Source organism: Herpailurus yagouaroundi, unplaced genomic scaffold, assembly GCF_014898765.1.
Source record: "Herpailurus yagouaroundi ecotype Mexico unplaced genomic scaffold, PumYag 186, whole genome shotgun sequence".
Lineage (NCBI taxonomy): Eukaryota > Metazoa > Chordata > Mammalia > Carnivora > Felidae > Herpailurus > Herpailurus yagouaroundi.
Window position 1 is genome coordinate 32,740,353 of NW_024412417.1, and position 19,441 is coordinate 32,759,793.

General features: G+C 45.2%; 1 protein-coding gene across 1 annotated transcript in view; it reads left to right on the plus strand.

The window, feature by feature from the left end:
- FER1L6 (fer-1 like family member 6) overlaps nt 1-19,441 on the plus strand; it is a 121,777-nt gene that overhangs the window by 11,987 nt on the left and 90,349 nt on the right. The window contains exons 6-12 of the mRNA XM_040494368.1: nt 2,371-2,449; nt 3,927-4,083; nt 4,676-4,862; nt 6,527-6,719; nt 8,236-8,588; nt 13,836-13,944; nt 14,700-14,883. Coding sequence (XP_040350302.1) covers nt 2,371-2,449; nt 3,927-4,083; nt 4,676-4,862; nt 6,527-6,719; nt 8,236-8,588; nt 13,836-13,944; nt 14,700-14,883 — 1,262 coding nt within the window. The remainder of the gene's footprint in view (nt 1-2,370; nt 2,450-3,926; nt 4,084-4,675; nt 4,863-6,526; nt 6,720-8,235; nt 8,589-13,835; nt 13,945-14,699; nt 14,884-19,441) is intronic.

Sequence of the window (19,441 nt, forward strand, 5' to 3'; positions counted from 1 at the left end):
TCTATTCTATTCTATTCTATTCTATTCTATTCTATTCTATTCTATTCGTATCACATAATATATTTGATATTATATATATGCACAGTATTATGTATAACATATATAAATACTGCATTAAGTCTTAGGTAATAGTGGAATTATTATATTCTCTTTCTCAGGGGCACTTGAAGAATGTGACTCTTGAAGAATGAAAAGTTGTCAAGAGCCAAACATTCTTAATGTGAATTTCAGGCATGAGGACAAGTGTTGCAGAAGATATTTCAGGACCTGGGGCACGGCCTAAGACTTTGTTACATTGCATAGCTCAGGCGACCATCTGTGAGATGGGCAGTGTAGGTGGGTCCTAAGGAACTGTCTACATTTCAGACAAACAGTGACTAGCTAGATTTTTATACCGTAGCATAGATAAGGGTCATGACTGTCTGTAGGACAGTGGATTTTTAGACCGAGGACCAAAGCTAGTATTGCCTATCTTTGTTCCTCTAGCTTGGAAGAAGAGAATACTTTGGGCTCCCTGGATGACCCTTAGGGACAGAAACCAAAGATTTTACAGGGAAAAGTCCCTTGGAGGGGAGTGTTTAATACAAGTTTTTGGCTAGTCCATGAACTAAAAGTCAATGTGCCCCAACAAAATTGAACACGGGGGACGAAGGAGGGAGTGCAGTAAGCAGGGGCTATTGGGATGGCCAGGCTGTGACAGACCTTGGTGGTGCTAAAGACCATCTTCCCTTGACAAGCGGCCCCTGGCATGCAAGGCCCCAGCAGTCTGTGTGTGCCACTCCCTGAAGTCCTGGTAATCTAATGCTTGACCACACCAGGCTTCCCTGGCCCTAAGCCTGGGTGGATGGATGATTTGAAGAGGCCTCCTGTGTTATTTAAAGACCCTTTAAACAGGCTCTTGCTTCCCATCATCCCATCAAGCCCACAGGGACCCAGATGCCTTTGACCTGACAAGAGAGCCTGAGTCAGGCTTGTGTTCTTGCTTGGGCCTTTGGGAAGCCACATTAGCAACCGTAAGCATAGGAGGTTTGGAGTGAGCTTTGTATGCGTGGCCTTAAATAACTCCTCCCCTGGAGCCAAGCTGTCTTCACTTCCCCTCAGTTATCTTAACTCGCTTGTAAAGTTTGGGCCAGGGAGCAAGGGTGGAAAGGGAGATGGGAAAGGCTGTCATTTCTTCATTTCCTGAAGTCCATTGAATTGATTTATTCTTATTGCCTCTGCCAAAGGGGAGCTTAGAAACCACAGAAGTCTCCTATTCATATACATCATTCAGTCAGTGAATCATTCATTAATTCACTGAATGTTTATTGAACACGTATGATGAACAAGGCCATGCATGTGGTGGGTAGGAGAAAGTAGGAAACTGTCTTTGATTTAAGGAACTCAGAATGTCATAGAAGGAAGCCCAGAGGCCATCTAGTCTAACTAGTAGGAATCCCTCTCACCACCTCCATGACATGGGGTTTTGGTGCACCGCGTGGTTATAGCCAGTGATGGGAGGTCACTATCTCCAGAAAAACCTATTCATTGCCAGAAAGTTCTGTTATAGAAGCCGTCCTTATAGTGAGCTGAGTCTCTCCTTCTGTGACTTGGAAACCACATGGGGAACTTACTCCCTATTATAGATGGCAGGATTTCCAAGATTGGAAAACATTTAAGTTACCATTACCCCTTCTCCACACCCCCAGTTTTCTCTTTTCTGAGTTGAAGGTTCAATTGCTCCTGCTTCTTCAGTGGTTTCCCATTCAGTGTGCCTCCTGGACCCGGTACCAGCTCTGCTGCTTTCCTTTAGAACTTCTGCATCTTGATAGCACCGCATTACAGTGTGTTGCTGTAACCAGCCAGGTACCCTGCTGACTTCTGATCAGATAAAATATTGAGGATGACCACTTCCCTTGTTCTGACTATTGTACTTCTCAAAGCAATATGTGATGAGTTCTCCGAGCAAGCTGTGAGCAGAGTGTTATGGAAGTTTAGGGGAGAAAGAGGACTTTCAGCTGAGGGGGATCAGGGAGGGCTGCTTGGAGGAGGTAATATTTGCTCTAGACATTGAAGGATGCGTAGAGTTTCAATAGGCAGAGATGGGTTGTATTAGAGCTTCCTTTGGCTTAAAAAATACTTTTCAAGACTGTGAGATTTGTTAGATGACCTTTGCTAGCTGAAAACCTACCAGGAGGAACAGGTACAGGTGAGATAACTTCTGGCTGCCCTTTTCACTTGATGACCAAATGTCATTGTGCTCCAGATGAGTGAAGGCCAGACAAGCGTCAAGGTCTAGAATCCTCGCTGAGGTATCACGAACCCATTTCACAGATTTATCCGCAAAGAGAAATGTAGTGCGGCCGGACTCACTGCTCCATCTCTCCTCAGGTCTTTCACCACAAGCTGATAGGAAGCATACTGATCGGTTCCTTCAAAGTAGACCTGGGGACCGTGTACAACCAACCTGGTAAGAAAGTGTCGCTTCCCCATCTCTCCCTTACTCATCTCCAGTTTACCACACCTGGAGGTCAACTCATTCATTTGCCCGTCCACTGACCCATTCATTGAACAGTATGACACTGACCCATTCATTCAACAGTATCAACACCAATTACACAATCGGAGCAACACCTGGCCCTTTTCCTCAAAGTTCACAGTCTAATTGCAAAATTGTCTTTTATGTCCATATTTCTGAACAGTTCTCCCACCAACAAATTCGATCTCATTTACTGCTGTGAGGCAGACACAGGAAAGGTGACACACAGGAGTTCCACATTTGGACTCTGGAGCCAGATGGCATAGCTTCAACTTTTTTTTTTTTAACGTTTATTCATTTTTGGGAGACAGAGAAGGAGCGTGAGCAGGGGAGGGACAGAGAGAGAGAAAGAGAGGGAGACACAGAATCTGAAGCAGGCTTCAGGCTCTGAGCTGTCAGCACAGAGCCTGATGCGGGGCTCAAACCCACGAACTGCGAGATCATGATCTGAGCTAAAGTCGGACGCTTAAATGACTGAGCCACGTAGGCACCCCTATGGAGCCAGATGGCTTGGCTTCAAATTCCACCCTGCTGTTTCTGGTTGTGCAACCTTGGGCAAATGACTTCTCTGCACCTCAGTTTCCTCATCTGAGAAAATGAAGATAAAAATAGTGCCTCCTTTCTGGGGTTGTTGCATGCCATATGAGGATTTGCTGTGATAATTCTTATCCCTGATTTATAGAAAGTGAAACTCAGAGAAGGCAGGTAATTTGTCCAAGGTCGGGAGTGGATAAGTAACTGGGCTATCAACAAATACAGATCTTTTCTTACAAGGCCCCTTCTCTTCAAAAGTAGTTGCAACTCACATGAGCCCAGGGGGCCAGGCCTTGGGAGAGCAGTGGGTTAATATGTTAAGGGGTGCTTCAGGCTGTGAGGAACAGGAGGGCTCACAACCCACAGTGGCTACTCAGCTTCTTTACCACCTGCTGACATGTGGAAATGTGCATTCTGTATTGGCAGATCTACGGTTTTTTTCAGATAAGCCAGAAGTCTAGATTTTGTAAGAGATTTTAAAGTTTGGATTGACAGTGTAGGCCAAACAAAAAGATCCACGAGTCACATTTACAACCTGTGAAATAGTACTGACTTCTCTACTCCATTCATGTCCTGTCATAGCCGTTCATAGCCTGTCAAAGCTAGGAACCTGTCCAGGCAATTAGCACTGGGTTGGAGGCTTTCCAAATACCTGTGGCAGGTTGGAGAGAAAGACAGAGAAGAAGGTGGGAACAAAAGGAGAGGAGGGAAGGAGGGGAGGAGCGGAAGGAGGCAGCACGGGGCTGGGGAATACCCTGATGAGCTGCCCCCTCCAGGGAACAGAGCTTGGGAGGCCTTGCGTGTGGGATGGAACTGGCTGCACCTGCTGGGTCCAGCCGTGCAGGGTATCTGAGCTGTCAGGACGCTTTTACAGGTCATCAGTTCTGTGACAAGTGGGCCCTGCTCACAGACCCTGGCGACATCAGGACGGGCATGAAGGGGTACCTGAAGTGTGACATCAGCGTGACTGGGAGAGGCGACATCTTAAAGACCAACCCCAAAACCTCCGATGCCGAGGAGCAAATAGAAAAGTGAGGCGGGTCCATCCAGGGCCACTCAAGACAAATGAATGATATGCCCGAAGTTGATCTGTCTTTCCCCTCCCTCCCTCCCTTTCCTGGTGGGTACATGAGAATTGCCAAATTCGTGCCTTGTCCACCTGGGATTCTACTCCCTCAGAGGCACCAAGATGTGTCTTATCAGCAGTGTCACTAGCCTTTGGGAGATCAGCTTCTAGGACAAGGACAGCCTGTCTCCCCATAGAGATAAACTGTTCTTGAGTTTATCCTATTTATCTGGATTTGGTTGATTTTTCTTTGAAGGAATTATACTTTCAACCACTGGTTTATGAAATGGGAAGACTTAATGCACTTCTTTTAAGGTGCGGTGTGGAAGATGGTGTTTACTCTATAATTCGAGGACTGGAATGAATTTGCATTCACTCTTTTCATATCCTTTGCTGCCACTTACACCACAAAGAAAACTCATTTTAGCGACGAATCCTGATCTTTTCAGTATTTTCTCCTATATCAGGATCCTTCTTTCTACGTCCAGATTGCTTCCACTTTTTCTGTTCTTTCAAGTGAGAGAGCTTTTTATTTTTTGTTTTTGTTCCCCCTCAAGGAACCTCTTGATCCCTCAAGGGTTTCCATCAGAGAGACCCTGGGCCAGATTCTATGTGAGACTCTACAAAGCAGAGGGGTTGCCTAAAATGAACTCCAGCATCATGGCGAACGTCACCAAAGCATTTGTGGGTGACAATAAGGACCTTGTGGACCCCTTCGTGGAGGTCTCCTTTGCTGGGCAGATGGTAAGGAAACATCGTCACCAACAACGGCAAACCCAGGCCAGAACCCCACTCTTTCCCCAGGACATTTCTAGTCAAGTGAAATGAAGTTAAAATAAAAATTAGGAAGTGCCCTGCGAGAGAAAGCTTGTCACAAAAGGCATTGAATCACGTGGCAGGTAAGTGGGACGGTGACCCACTTACTCTCTATTTGAGATCATAGAGAGGAACTATGGGGTATTATGGTTTAGGGCCTAGGCAGACAGACCTCCTTCCTCACCTCTGGCTACTTCTTCGAGCTGTTACCCAGGCTCTGTAGCATTGCCATCTGCCTCCCAACCTGCTCCCCGGGCTTCCCAAGTAGTCCTTGTCCTCTGTAAGCCTGGACATCTCTGTTCTCTGTTGTTCCCTACTCAAGAGCCATTGGAAGTACCAGGGCCTAAGCACATGGTCACAGCTTAATCCTTGTTGGCTGGACGTTGACGCTTCAGCTGGCACATATGGTGTCTCTATCCTTACAATATATGCTACCCTAACCCTCCTCTTGGCAGGGTGAACACTGGAGTATTTTTTACCTGAACCCCTTGACAGTCCTATAGAACGTCACCTCCATTTTTATGATGAGGAAACTGAGATCCAGATGGGGGAAGTGCACAAAGCCCTTATAAAAGCCTTTTTATAAGACACAAACTCAGGGTCTAACTATATCTGCTGCATTCCTAGAGATGCATGGAACAAGTTATGTTCATAACATGCATGTTGGCTTGATCTTGTAATCTTGTGATTACAAGGACTTCCAGAGGGCAGGACCCACCATTACTCCCTTTGTCCCTGATGCCTGGCATGGTGTCTGGTGTGGGGTAGGATGTCAGCACAGTATTCCTCCCTTACCTGTGGTTTTGCTTTCTGTGGTTTCAGTTACCCATGGTCTACCATGGCCTGAAATTATTAAATGGAAAATTCCAGAAATAAATGATCAGTGAGTTTTAAATTGCACACTGTTCCAAATAGTGTGTTGAAATTTCACGCTATCCTGCCCCATCCTACCCAGATGTGAATCATCCCTTTGTCCGGTGTATCCACACTGTCTATTGTTGGTCACTTAGTAGCTGGCCACGTTATCAGGTCCACTGTGGTGTTATGGCAGTACTTGAGGTCAAATAGCCTTATATTACTTAATAATGGCCCTTGGATGCAGGAACAGTGATCCTGGCAATTCGGATACACCAAAGAGAAGCTATAAAGTGTTTAAGCGAAAGTTGAAAGTTCTTGACTTAATACTAAAAGGAAAGAAATCGTACGCTGAAGTTGGCTAAGATCTATGTTAACTTTTATTAGGGTATATTGTTTTAATTGTTCTATTTTATTACCAGTTATTGTTGGTAATCCCTTACCATGCCTTATTTATAAATTAAACTTTATCATAGGTATGTACATAAAGGAAAAAGAGTGCATCTCAGGTTCTGTCTGTGGGTTCAGGCATCCACTGGTGTCTTGGAATCCATTCCCCTGTGGGTAAGGGGAGGCTACTGTAATGTTCCTGGGGACAACATATTTCCATGGGTATTGGGTGGAAGCAGGTTCATTATGTCTGGCAACTTGGTTTGCCAGTTGGCTTGAAGTCAGGTCAGGTCAGTGACATCTTTCATTTCGTTCAACAGCTCACATTCTGCTCGCTTTGTTTTTAGGGGCGAACTACAGTGCAGAAGAACTGTGCTGATCCTGTGTGGCACGAACAGGTGGTCTTCAAGGAAATGTTCCCTCCTTTGTGTCGGAGGGTAAAACTCCAGGTGTGGGATGAAGGCAGCGTGAATGATGTCGCACTGGCCACCCATTTCATCGACCTGAAGAAAATCTCCAGTGAACAGGACGGAGATAGAGGTAAAGCCTCATCTGTCTGACTTGGAAATGAGGCCACAAAATAATTGGTTTGAAGCCCTCGTCCTTAAAACAAGAGGATTGGAGCAGGCAGCGTGGTAGGCACTTGTAAGCTCTGTGTGGTTTGTGGTGTGGGTTTAGGGCAGTAGGTCGAGCCGGGCTGTGGGAGCCAGGAGGCTTGGTCCTGGTCCCAGGTCTTCCACGAACATTGCTGTGTGGCCTTGAGGAGTCACTCCCTCTCTTTGGGCCTTAGGTATGTATCTTAAATGAAAAATGAAGGGTTTAGATTAGATCAGATGTTGACAGGCTATGGTCCATGGGCCACATCCAGCCTGCCAAATATCTTTGTATGGCTCACAAGCTAAGAATGGTTTTAACATGTTTAAATGGTCCCAAAATACCGTGCCCCCAGCTCAGTGATAGGAGCGCATGGTCAGGAGTATTGCAGGAAGGTGCTGCTGACTGTGCATTGAGAAAGCCAGGGAGGGAATAGAGAGTCCCAGCTAATCCATCAGTCAGGAGAAAGGACTTCTACTCTTTATTTGCAAAACCTAAATAAGCCGGTGATAACTTTCTAAATATCTCCCCGAACCCCTCCATACTTAAAATCCCAAGGCAATCTTTCTCTGCATTACATATCTGTGTTAATTGATAAATATACTTATGCACATATATGTCTGTGTATATGTATATATGCACGTATATACGGAAGGCTTAGCTTAAGCAGAAGACAAGGTTTACATGGTTTTTTTTTTTTGCCAGTCACAGTGTGACACCATAGAGGAGCCTCAATAAATACCCATTGTTTAAGTCTCCATATCCTGGAAGGGTTTGCCACGGGATTGTTTTATGCAGAACACACACCCCGCCCACCTTCAGAATTTCTCAACTGACGTTAACATGTTTTACTACAACTTTCCAGGAACATCTTGATGGTATTCAAAGACAGATATAAAAGTGTTTTCAAAATTAGACATCAGGGGCCATAAAATCTTTTTATCCCTTTTAACACAATATCTCTGCTTCTTAAAATTGACCCTCCTTTGGGATAAAATCTCTCTCTCTCTGCCTGATTCCTCTCCATGCCTCATCAGCCTGTTTTATTTGTTCTTGAAACGCAAGGTAAATCTCTTTCTTAGCACTTACAGATATTTACCGTTTAATACTCCTTTCTGCTCTGTTCTCTGCTGGGCTCTCTGTTTAGCACCCAGACAGTGCCCGGCACATGTTAGGAGTCAATAAATATTAGATGAGTGAATGAACCGACAGCAATGCATGTGGGCATTCATAGTATCATTACAGCTGTGAACAGGTTTAAACATGTGCATGCAAGGACTAGAAAGAAATACAGCAAATATAGCAAAATGGCAATTGTGGCTCTTTGGGGGATGGGATATTCTATAAATATTTTCTCTTGTCTTTGCTGTATATTTTACATTCTACACAGGCATGCACAATGTTCATAAAGCAAGAAATAATCAACTTGCTTTACCGGGCAACTAAAGCTTGGTTTTTGTAGGCTTTCTACCGACCTTTGGACCTGCCTGGATTAACCTGTATGGCTCACCCAGGAACCACAGTCTGATGGATGACTACCAGGAACTGAATGAAGGCTTTGGAGAAGGTGTGTCATTCAGGGGCAGAATCTTAGTGGAAATTGCTGTGGAGATCCTCTCAGGAGGGGCACAGGAATCTAAGTTTTCCAAGGCATTCAAGGAGCTCAAGTCGTCTTCTAAGGACAAAGACTCCAAGTCTTCCAAAGGCTCCAGTAAAGACAAGGATGATAAGACCGATGGTGGAAAATCCCAGCAGGCTTCAGACAAGACCAACTCAACAGAGGTCGAGGTGGAAACTTTCGATGCACCCCCTGAGGTAGGTCTGAGCACTGCCCTTGTGAGGTGAGCCCAGAGTGGAAGCATCACCGGCCAACTGTTCCCATGGGCTCCCAAAGGCATGTGCAGGTCTCCTTCTGCAATCCGCTGCCTCTTCCTGACACGTCCCAGTCATCTGCTCGTGATAAGTTCCTCCAGTGGAACACAGATTCCAATGGGAACCAAAGGAAAGGGAAATAAAAGTGTTCTAGGAGACCTGGTGGAAGTAGGTGGTGGGGGGATGGACTGAGCTCCACACATGACGTCATTTTGTTTAGTTTGTTAGAATAGTATATGCTCTGGTTGTGAGGCATTGTGGGACAGGGAATGAAGAAGAGGAAGAGTGGGTGACAAGTTGGGATACAAGAACTTGAGAAACCTATTGCCCTGCCCAAGCCTGGGCGGGGGGGGGGGGGGGGGGTTGGGGGGCGGGAATCACAATTCAAAGGAATGCTTATTTATGTGTATTACTCAATATTAAGCATGTTAGCATTTTTCCAGCCTGCTTCTGTATGATGCGAAAGAGATCTGGGTCACCAAGATGAATACTAACTGTGAATATCCCCTCAACTGTTTAGATTAGTAAGAGTAATTTTTGGTTAAGCAAATGAAGGAATTTGTGTTTTGTTAGAAACAGCAGAAGTGAGTAGGTTCCAGCGCTCAACTTGGATGATCTACCTCTGGGGGTGTATCTCTCAGGTCAACCAGACACTCACTTTGGGTGGGGAAGAGAGGTGATGGCTGGTCTGGGTCGGCTTAGCCCTGGTAGAGCCGCTTATTTTTACTGCTGGGATCCAATACATCTTAAGATACAGTGTGGGGGAGAGGTTGGAGCCCAGAGTTGGAAATCTTGGAGATTGGTTCTATTCATGGCTCTGATAGTAGCACCTCTCAATGTTTCAGTTTTCTCATCACCACAGTGCGGTAGTAATAGTCTCTCTGTGATAGTCATCTCCTGGGGGTAAATGAGGGAATGCCTGTAAAATGGTCAGCAGGGTTCTTTGCGTATACATGGTAGGCAGGCAATACATTTGCTGTTGCTGTGACCAGTGTTTCTATGGTTTGTTCCCACTACAAGCGGGCAGCTATTTAGAGCTCTCTACCCTGTTGTTTGGACTTACTTTGGGTATTTCGTGGACCTCTCCTGCTCTCCCTTATGAACTTGTATATTGGGAAATATTCTTTGTAAATGTGTACTGTCAGTTTGTTGTGTTTAAGATTGACATTGCCTTGATGTGATTCTATTATGTGTATTTTTTCAGAATATACGGCAACTTTGGAAATGACATTTTTTGGACTTGGCCAGAAACTGTGGGTACCTTAAGTAGCCACCCATGCCAATATCCCCTGTATCTGACTCTGTGGCAATCTTTCCTACTGTTGAGAGACTGGCCATTCTTTTCTAAATAGAAATTGCCAAGTAGGAAGGGCCTAATAGAAGATTTTCTCAACTCAAGTCAATATCTTGAAGATATTTTGCTAATACCATCTGAAAAAAAATTCTAGCCGAAAGCAAGGGCATCTGGGAATTTTCATAGAGTGTACATTTTCTACAAGGCCAAGGGCCCATCTTGGCTGTTGTGTAGAAGGAGGTAGGGAAGAGAAATTCAGGTCTCATTCAAACCCTTACTTTTCCTTCCTTCTCTTTTCATCTTTGCTTCTTGTTTGTGGCCAGTTTCTTGCTGGGTTTATTAGTTACCTTTCACTATATAACAATCACCCCCAAATTCAGCAACTTAAAACAAACATTTATTTTCTCTGCGGAGGAGGAATTTGGGGATACCTTAACTTGGTGGTTCTGGCTCCAAATTTTTCATGAGGTTTCAACCAAGGTGTTGGCAGGGGCTGCAGTCATCTGACAGCTTGACTGGAGCTGCAGGATCTACTTCCAAGAGGGCGTACTCACGTGGCTGTTGGCAGGAGGACTTGGTTCCTTGTTGGCTGTTGGCAGGAGGCCTCAGTTCCTCACCACGTGGACCCTTCATTAAGTGCTTAGTGTCTTCATGGCAGCTGGCTCTCCCTTGAGTGGAGCAGGTGATCCAAGAGACAGCAAGGCAGAAACTTCGATGTCTTTTGTGACAAAATCCATAGAAGCCACACACCGATATGTGTGACACATTCTAATTGTTAGAAATGAGTCACTTAAGCCCAGCCCACAGGGGAATTAGGGAGGTGAATTGGGCTCCATCTTTTGAGGGGAGGATTTTCCAAGAATTTGTGGACATATTTTAAAACTACAATACTGGGTTTCTACCTTCCTCAGAGCCTCAATAGCCCAGTGCTCACCTTACCAACATGGTGAGGTCACCTTCTTATATCATCTTCTTGTTTAGCTCACCAGGGTCCTGAGCTCTTCTCTCCCTTGCTGCAGCCACGCTCTCATTGGACAAATGAGATCCCATGATTCTGGTTTTTCCAACTTACCCTCATCACTATCATCAAAGCTTATCTCTCTATGCCAAGCTTTCACAGAGCATAGCTAATCTAACAGATGATGTGCTCATTTTTTTAAATTGTGTAAACACGTACTGAGTAGCTTCTTGTTTAAACATCATCCTCAATATTGGTAGGAATACACGTAGAGTCTGACTCCATGGAAATTATGATACAGAAGGGGAGGTAAGATATACCAAATAAATGTACAGGAAATAAAAAGTGATATGTGCGGGGCGCCTGGGTGGCGCAGTCGGTTAAGCGGCCGACTTCGGCCAGGTCACGATCTCGCGGTCCGTGAGTTCGAGCCCCGCGTCGGGCTCTGGGCTGACGGCTCGGAGCCTGGAGCCTGTTTCCGATTCTGTGTCTCCCTCTCTCTCTGGCCCTCCCCCGTTCAAGCTCTGTCTCTCTCTGTCCCCAAAAAAATAAATAAACGTTAAAAAAAATAAAAAAAAAAAAAAGCGATATGTGCAATAATGAGCTACAGGTAAAGTGCTGTTATTTCCTGGAGCGAGTGAAGTATAATAATTAAAATGCTGGGTTCCCAAGCAAGACAGCTGGATTTTAGATGTGGCCCAGTGGCGCAGCCTCTGGAGAAACATTGCCTCTGAATCTTCGGGCAAGTGACTTGAGCTCCTTCTGCTTATTTCCGATAGTAACCTCTACTTCATAGGCTCAGTGAGGATTTAATGATTTAACATATGCAAAGTTCTAAGAACACAGCCTGGCACGTAGTAAGTGCTCAATAAGTATTAGGCATATGTGGTAACTTTGAGCAGGTATTTTAACCTTTCAGACTGCATTGTCCTCCTATTTACGCAAGTAGAATAAAAGCATCTCCCTCTTAGGGTGGTTATGAGAATTATATGAGATAGTAGGTAAAAGTCTTAATACCACATTTGACACGTATTAAGAGCTCAGTAAACATGACCGTCATCATTTTTTCCAGCTCAGGAATCAAGGTATGCTTCCAAAAGAAAGGACCGTTTGAGTTAGACCTGGAAGGACGGTTGGATTAAGAGATGAATTCTGTCTGTCGACGTACCATGAGTACCATTTTTGTGGCGTTTGTGTGTATAGGCTTTATACAAGGTGCTCCATGTGGATGGTCTCATTTCTGCCTCTGTAGGTCCTATGGCAAAGTTGGTTTCACAGACAGGGAAAATGACACCTAGGCAGTGGACATGACTTGCCTGAAGTCAACCAGCTAGGAAGTAGCAGGGTTGGGATTTGAAGAAGGGTTTATCTGGCTAAGGAGGCTGCCATCCCTTTTCCAGTCTACATGGCTTACGTTCCCACCGGGTCTCCAAATCCTTTTTAACCTCCTCCCAGAGGGTAAACTTGGCCCCAGGAAGGTGAGATATGTGGCTCTATTATAACCAGTGGATACAATGGCAGCAGGTGGGAGGGGTGTGTGCTTTGTGACTAAGATCCAACATGGGGCCCCCACCCTGTCCAACATTTTCTGGTCAGTAGAAACATTTCCTCCTAAGCCCAACAGCAAGGAGGCTCCTGTGTGAAGGAAGGATCACCCTTTGAGACCTGTTGGCTCTCTGTGGGACAGGGTTCAGGGCTCTTGACTGAATGGGGCTCTTCAGCTCCAAAGCCACAACTGCTTCTTTTCCTTGGACGAACCTTACTGGTTTTTCCATGGAACGTAACAAATCCAGCTGCGAAACCAGGAAGCCCAGACTGTACGGCACTACATCCAGCCTCTTTGCTCAGAAACGTGATGCTGTGTCTTAGCTACATCTGCTCCCTGAACCATCAACTTGTTCCGCATCAACAGGGGTCCTCTCCAGACAGTGTGGTTACCTTGGCATGGCTCCTGTCTTGTGACCTGTCATGGTCCTCTCTTCCACAATGTAGGCTCCTTGAGGGAAGTCTTGGTGGAGACCAGACCTCAAATCTTGGCTGGCTTTAACTTGCTGTGTGACCTGGGGAAGCCCCTTAGTCTCTCTGAGCTTTAGTTTATTTGGATAGAAGGCAGTTGGATCAGATGAACTCTAAAGCCCTTTTCAGTGGAAAAGCAGCTGTGATCCCGGGACTGAGCACCCTCATGCCAGGAATTGCAGTGCTGATAGCTCGTCCTGGATGCACTGGATTGGCTGATGCTTGCTCGAGTACCTAGCCCTCCTGTCTCTTTTGTTTGGGCTTGTGTTGTTTGGGGAGTAAGGTCTGTCTTTGAGCAGCACCAAGGCGTTGGGTTAGCACATGTCGGAGCCCCAAGCGCACTGGGTCTGTGATTGGAATACTCGGGAAAGTCACTAAACCTAACCTTAAGTTTAGTTTCCTCAGTTTCCTTACCTATAAAATGGGAATGACACAGATTTTGACCTCTCGAGGTTCTGAAGAGGAAAAAACATAATGTATGTTGTCATCCTGTATAATCCATAAAAAGATGCTCCAATGTGAAGGTCTGATCCTGTGACTCTGTTTGTTTTCTAAACGGCTGTTCGCCTGAAGGTGATTTCAGACCTGTGTTTTAACAATAGCACCACAGAAAGATGCACATACCAACCTTTGCCTTTAAAATAAAATTAAAAAAAAGATTTTAATCGCAAGGTAGGAGCTCAGAAGGTTGAGATTACATCATTCTAGATAAATGGCTGGATTTGGATGTGTGATTTGTAGGTCCTGGTTCCTGCCTGTCTGATTAGTAGGGAAATGATGTGCCATTTCAGGCTAACATTGACATTCAGAAAATGCCTGAAATGCCTACAAATCACCCTGGACCAGTTAGCATCACTAATTCAGCTTATTGGTAATAAAAAAAATAGATCCAGGCCTGTATAATATTTTTTTCTTTCTATAGATTATACCAGAAAAATATGAGGAATTTTTACTCTTTGGAGCATTTTTTGAAGCTACCATGATTGACCGGAGGATTGGAGATAAACCCATTAGCTTTGAAGTTTCTATTGGTAAGTACAAATACATGCAGTGCTTGGCACATGGCATTGACTTTATACCTATTTCTTGAATAAATGAGCTAGTGTCTTACATGGAGATGATAGAATTCTGGTGGAAGTTTGCATCTCAGAAAGAAATGAATAATTCTTCATTTAGCGTCAATATGTAAGGGATAGATTTATTTTCATACTTTAATAAAAGGACTAAGAGTATAGTTTGGATTCAGACAGACTTGGATTACTAACCTTGGTTCCATTACGCCTAGGCTCACTTAATTTCTCTGAGTCTCAGTTTCTTCATCTGTAAAATGAGAATAATAATTCCTCATAGAGCTATTGCAAGAGTATAGTGAGTTAATACATGCCAAGTCCTGTGCATATTGTAGTTGCTTTTATCGTAACTCTCAAAGATCTTCCTGGATTGATGCACATCTGGGAAAACCTTTCCAAGAAAGAGCATTCTATGAGAGAATGGCTTGATTCATATTGGGAGTGTCTCCTTTACAGGAGCAGAAGGAAGTGGAGATGGAATCCAGGTAACTTGTGACTTGAGTAGTTTTTGCAAAAGAGAACATAAGATGGATGAAGGTGATGGCTCGTCGTCATTGTCAATCTCATTTGTTTGGTCTGACTGTCATTCTTCCCACCTTCATACTGAGATCTTACTTCTCTGCCCTGCAAGGATATGACCGTGGATCCCCTCGGCCAAGTAGCCTGATTCTGCTTGTTGATACCTGGCCTCTCTCCCCTTGCTGCTGCCTCTATAGGTAATTTTGGGAACCTGCTTGATGGAGGGTCCCATCATGGGAGTAAGAAGAAGTCAGCAGAATCAGCTCAAGAAGACATCCTCCCATTGCTGCATGAAGGAGAAGGGGGTGCAGCCCATAATGGTGCCATCCCTATGGTCTCCACCACTCACCCAGAGAAGCCACTTGTGACAGAAGGGAACAGGTAGGGGACACAGCAGGGCAGAGCATCCAGGGTTCTGACAGTGGGAGTCCGACCTGTTTCTGGGACTGTTTGATTCAGTTCTTCCCTAAGATCAGAAACATCATGATTATTTTTTTTTAATCTCAGTTATGGGAGCAAGGCACAGGCAAGGGCAACATGGTCAGTGTCACTGTACTGAATCTTTCGTGACATGTTGACAACTCTGCAAATGCCACATCCAGGTAATTCATCTAAGGGCAGGACAATGATGATGATGATTGTCATATCTATAACTGTGAAGCATAACCAGGTAGGAAGGTCAGAATTTAACATTTCAATCCAAATCCTGTTAACAGTTACTATACTCATCTGAACTCTGTGCTATTATGTATATTGATTTTTGACAGAGAGAGAGAGAGAGAGAGAGAGACAGAGCATGAACAGGGGAGGGTCAGAGAGAGAGGGAGACACAGAATCTGAAGCCGGCTCCAGGCTCCGAGCTGTCAGCACAGAGCCGGACGCAGGGCTTGAACTCACAGACCGCGAGATCATGACCTGAGCCGAAGTCAGATGCTCAACCGACTGAGTTGAGTCAGATGCTCAACCGACTGAGTCATCCAGGCGCCCCCATGAGCTCTGTGTTATTATGTAAACTCAACTCAGTGGGATTATTGGATACATCATTTCTTATCTTGTTTCTGCCACAGTCAGACTGAAGAACTCAAAAAACAACTGTCAGCCACCAAAAAAAAAAAAAAAAAAAAAAAAGACCATTTCAGAAAGCAGCTGGGGCATCTCCATGCACACTCACTGATCTTTAACCCACATAAACTTTCAGCATGCAAAGAGAAGTAAAATTCTAGAATTCTGTTGGAAGAAAGTGGTGTCAAGCCCCAACCAAGTGATTTGTGAGAGGAAGGGGATGTCACACACAGAGAGAGTCTTCTGTGTTCTGAGCCTTGGGCCATGAGGAAGAGCTTTAGGATCTCATCGGGTTCTCCTGAGAGAACATAGTACCCCCCCTTTGCCCGTGAGGAGATTGGAACATTGCTGGCGCTCATCACTCTCTCTGCTCTTCCCGACCTAGACACAGCTTTCCGAGCACTGTCAGGATCACAAGGACTCCACGTGCATTTCCCCAGACGGCCCTCTTCCCTGAGCAGCAGATCCAGACACCCTCCACTTGGGTGTCCCAAAGTTGTTCACCAGGCTCATGGCCTTCACAGACAACTTGGCTGCTCTTCCTGTCTTTCCCATCTCATGGACTGGTCATCCCGCTCTCTGAGTCCTCTGAACCACCAATCAGAAAGTTATCAGCTGTCCTCTTCCCCTTCCTTCCCGCATCTAGTCAGCAATGAAGTCTGGTAAAGTTTGGCTCTCAAGTATTTCTCGTATCGATTGTCATCTCTTTAATTTTGGCCATTGGCATCTTTGACCCGGATTATCCTATGAATCTCCAACCTGGCTTGGATCTTCAAGAAATTCACCAGACTCTCTGTCAGAGCCAGTTACTCCCTGAACTGACATCATTCATCGGCTGCCTGTGGCTTTCAGGGTTATTTTCAGAGGCCACAGCTTGTTGCCTCAATCCCCATCTACTTCTCTACCACCGTCTCCAGTCACGCCCCAAACTCCGCCTTTCCTCCGGCCACACTATGTCTCTGGTGGTTCTCCAAATGTGTCCTGCTGTTTGCTGCTTCTGGGCCTGTGAGGATGGTCTTCCCTCTGCCAGGCAATAAGCCCTCTCCTCAGAACTGGTGGCTCCCGTTCCCTTCAAGGCAAAGCCCACATTCCCTTCCCTGAATCCCAAGTCTGATTTGGATTTCTAGACTCCCCTCCACCAAGCACCAATCACATTGCATTAAGATGTTTTTACTTGTCTGTCTCCCTACTAGACTGTGGACACTCTGAGGGCAGGGACCGTGTCTTATTTACCTGTGTATCTGCTCCTTTCTAGAGCCTGGAACACAGTAAATCTTCATAAATGTTTTGGAATGAGTTAAGGAATTACTATAGCTGGGTTTGCTACAAGGTACTATGGAGGCAGAGAGAGGAGGCAGGTAACTTACTTTCCCTGGGGAGGAGGTGAGGAGTTGAAAAAGGGCACAGAAAAGGTAAAAGGTGAGAAGGGGTTTAAGCAGTGAAAAGAGAGTATTTGGGACAAAAGTAAAAAAAATCTTAATTATTCATCCCCTCATTTTTAAGTGTGCCCTATATTTTCTAAATCCTGTCCCTCCCATGGACCACCTTCTTTGGGATGTTTTTTTGCTCTCTGGCAGGCATAGTTAGTTGTAAACCCTCCTTTCCACACACCAACAAGGATCCCAAACTTGGGATGGCCTTTGATGGCTTCTCTGTCTATTCTCAGAACTGAGGAGATCAATGAGTGGGTCCTATAACTGGATCTGCAACTCAGGGAAACGTTTCTGAAATACTCAGAGGCACTCTGCATCCTTTCACTGGAACCAGGCAGTAAAAACCTCCCCACCTTGTTGAACTAGACCATTGGTGACTATGGGTGAGAATGTCAGGAGATCTACTGTGAGAATGGTTTGGGAGGAGATGAGAAGTCTCAAGGCACCCTTGGATGGACTTTGTATTAGTGCTGGCCAGTGGGATCAAGGAGACCCAAATGAATCATGCTGATGTTTCCTGGGCTTTCTGTCTCTCAGAAATATTCCTCAGTCACTATATTGAGGCTCTGCCTACCTAGTGGCAAACCAGGGTGGCAGTAGCTAAATTGAAAGATCCTGTGTCTGTACCACACCCATATGTGCGTGCACACACACATGCTTGCACATGCACACGGTCACGCAATTGATTTGTGTGTTGCCTTCATTAAAATAAATTAAACTCCTTGTGTTTGGTCTGGGCTTTCCAGTTTTAGAAAGCACATGCACTCACCTACAATTTATGTATTAGGCTGGAGTTCAGGAATGAGACGAGAGCACGGGACATCCCGTGGCAGTTCATCATCTCCTTCTCAGGGCTCTAGGGCTACCCTTGCCCAAAGTCACAAGCCTGGTCTGGTGTCAGAGCAGCCATTCAAACTGGCAGCCTTCTCTTTCCACTGGCAGCACGGTGCCCTCATGGTGCCCTCCCATCTGCCGTGCTCCATCTGTACTGTTTGCCAGAGACCACAGCATCGCAGTCCCAGACCCAGTAAGACTAGGAGGACTCTGGGAATCAAAGAGGAGAAGGCCCTGAACATCATTAGCACAAAATAATCTGAACCACAGAAACCTTGGAACAAAGGACAAAATCTGGGTGAGAATGTATTTCGTAGGATTCTTGGTGCAGTAATTTTAAAGGAGATGAAAGCATTTTAGTTTCTAACTTTTTAATTTATTTTTTTTGTTCTCCTGCTGTAATAACAACCCCAGTCTCAGCCGAGAACTAATTTGGCTTCTCTTCTAAATGGACACCTGCTGGTTTATCTTCTACAGAACAGACAACGGACACCTTTGCTACTTTTATGGTCTCCAGAAGAAATTTGGGTTGGAGAGCTAAAAAGAACAACCATCCATTCTTTCAGGCTGAAGTTCTCTTCAGCTTTTTGGAATGGAAACAGTTTTCTCTCCCTTGGTCTCTCTTCTGTCTGCCTCTATGGGTGTGTGACTCCAAACTCTGTCCATGTTTATCAGGCCACATGTCTCACCCTGCCCATTTTGAGAACTTTGCCTTGGCCTTCCTGTCACATTTCTCTTTTTGCGGTCCCAGATGTTTCTGGGAAAATTAGAGGGGCTTGGGGAAAACCTAGTCAAGAATATAGCTGCCGTGGGGCGCCTGGGTGGCTCGGTCATTTAAGGGTCTGACTTCGGCTCAGGTCATGGTCTTGCAGACTGTGGGTTTGGGCTCTGCGTCGGGCTCTGTGCTGACAGCTCGGAGCCTGGAGCCTGCTTCGGATTCTGTGTGTTCTTCTCTCTCTTCCCCTCCCCCACTAATGCTTTCTCTGTCTCAGAAGTAAATAAACATTAAAAAAAATTAAAAAAAAAAAAAAGAATATAGCTGCCCCTGCCCTTAGGAAACATCAACTTTTTGCCACACTTCTCCCACCTTACCTGCCTTACCCCATCCCTTTCCTCCCTGGGAGCCCAAACTGACAAATTTGTTCCTTCTTTTGTGTCTTCAATCTCCCACTGTTAGCTGTCTTATTCTCATCAGCATTTAAGCATATCCAACTGCCACCCTTAAACACTTCCTTTGGCTCCACATCTCCCCATCTGGCTACTTTGCTATCCCTCTTATCCCTTCTTAGCCAAGTGGGTAACCTGCATTATCAGCACCATGGCCTGGAAATAGTACATATTTGATTCATGGATGGATGGATGGATGGATGATGGGTGGATGAATGCACGAATGCATAGATGCATGCATGGGTGGATGGGTGGATGCATGGGTAGATGAATGCATGAATGCATGAATGCATGCATGCATGCATGGATGGACAGATGGAGGCATGGATGGATGGATGGATGGCCATATGGTTGCTGCAGTTTAGATTCTTCATCCTAATTAATAATATATTATGCTCTTACAGTTTTATAGCAATTTCATTCACATCTGTTATCTCAATTTA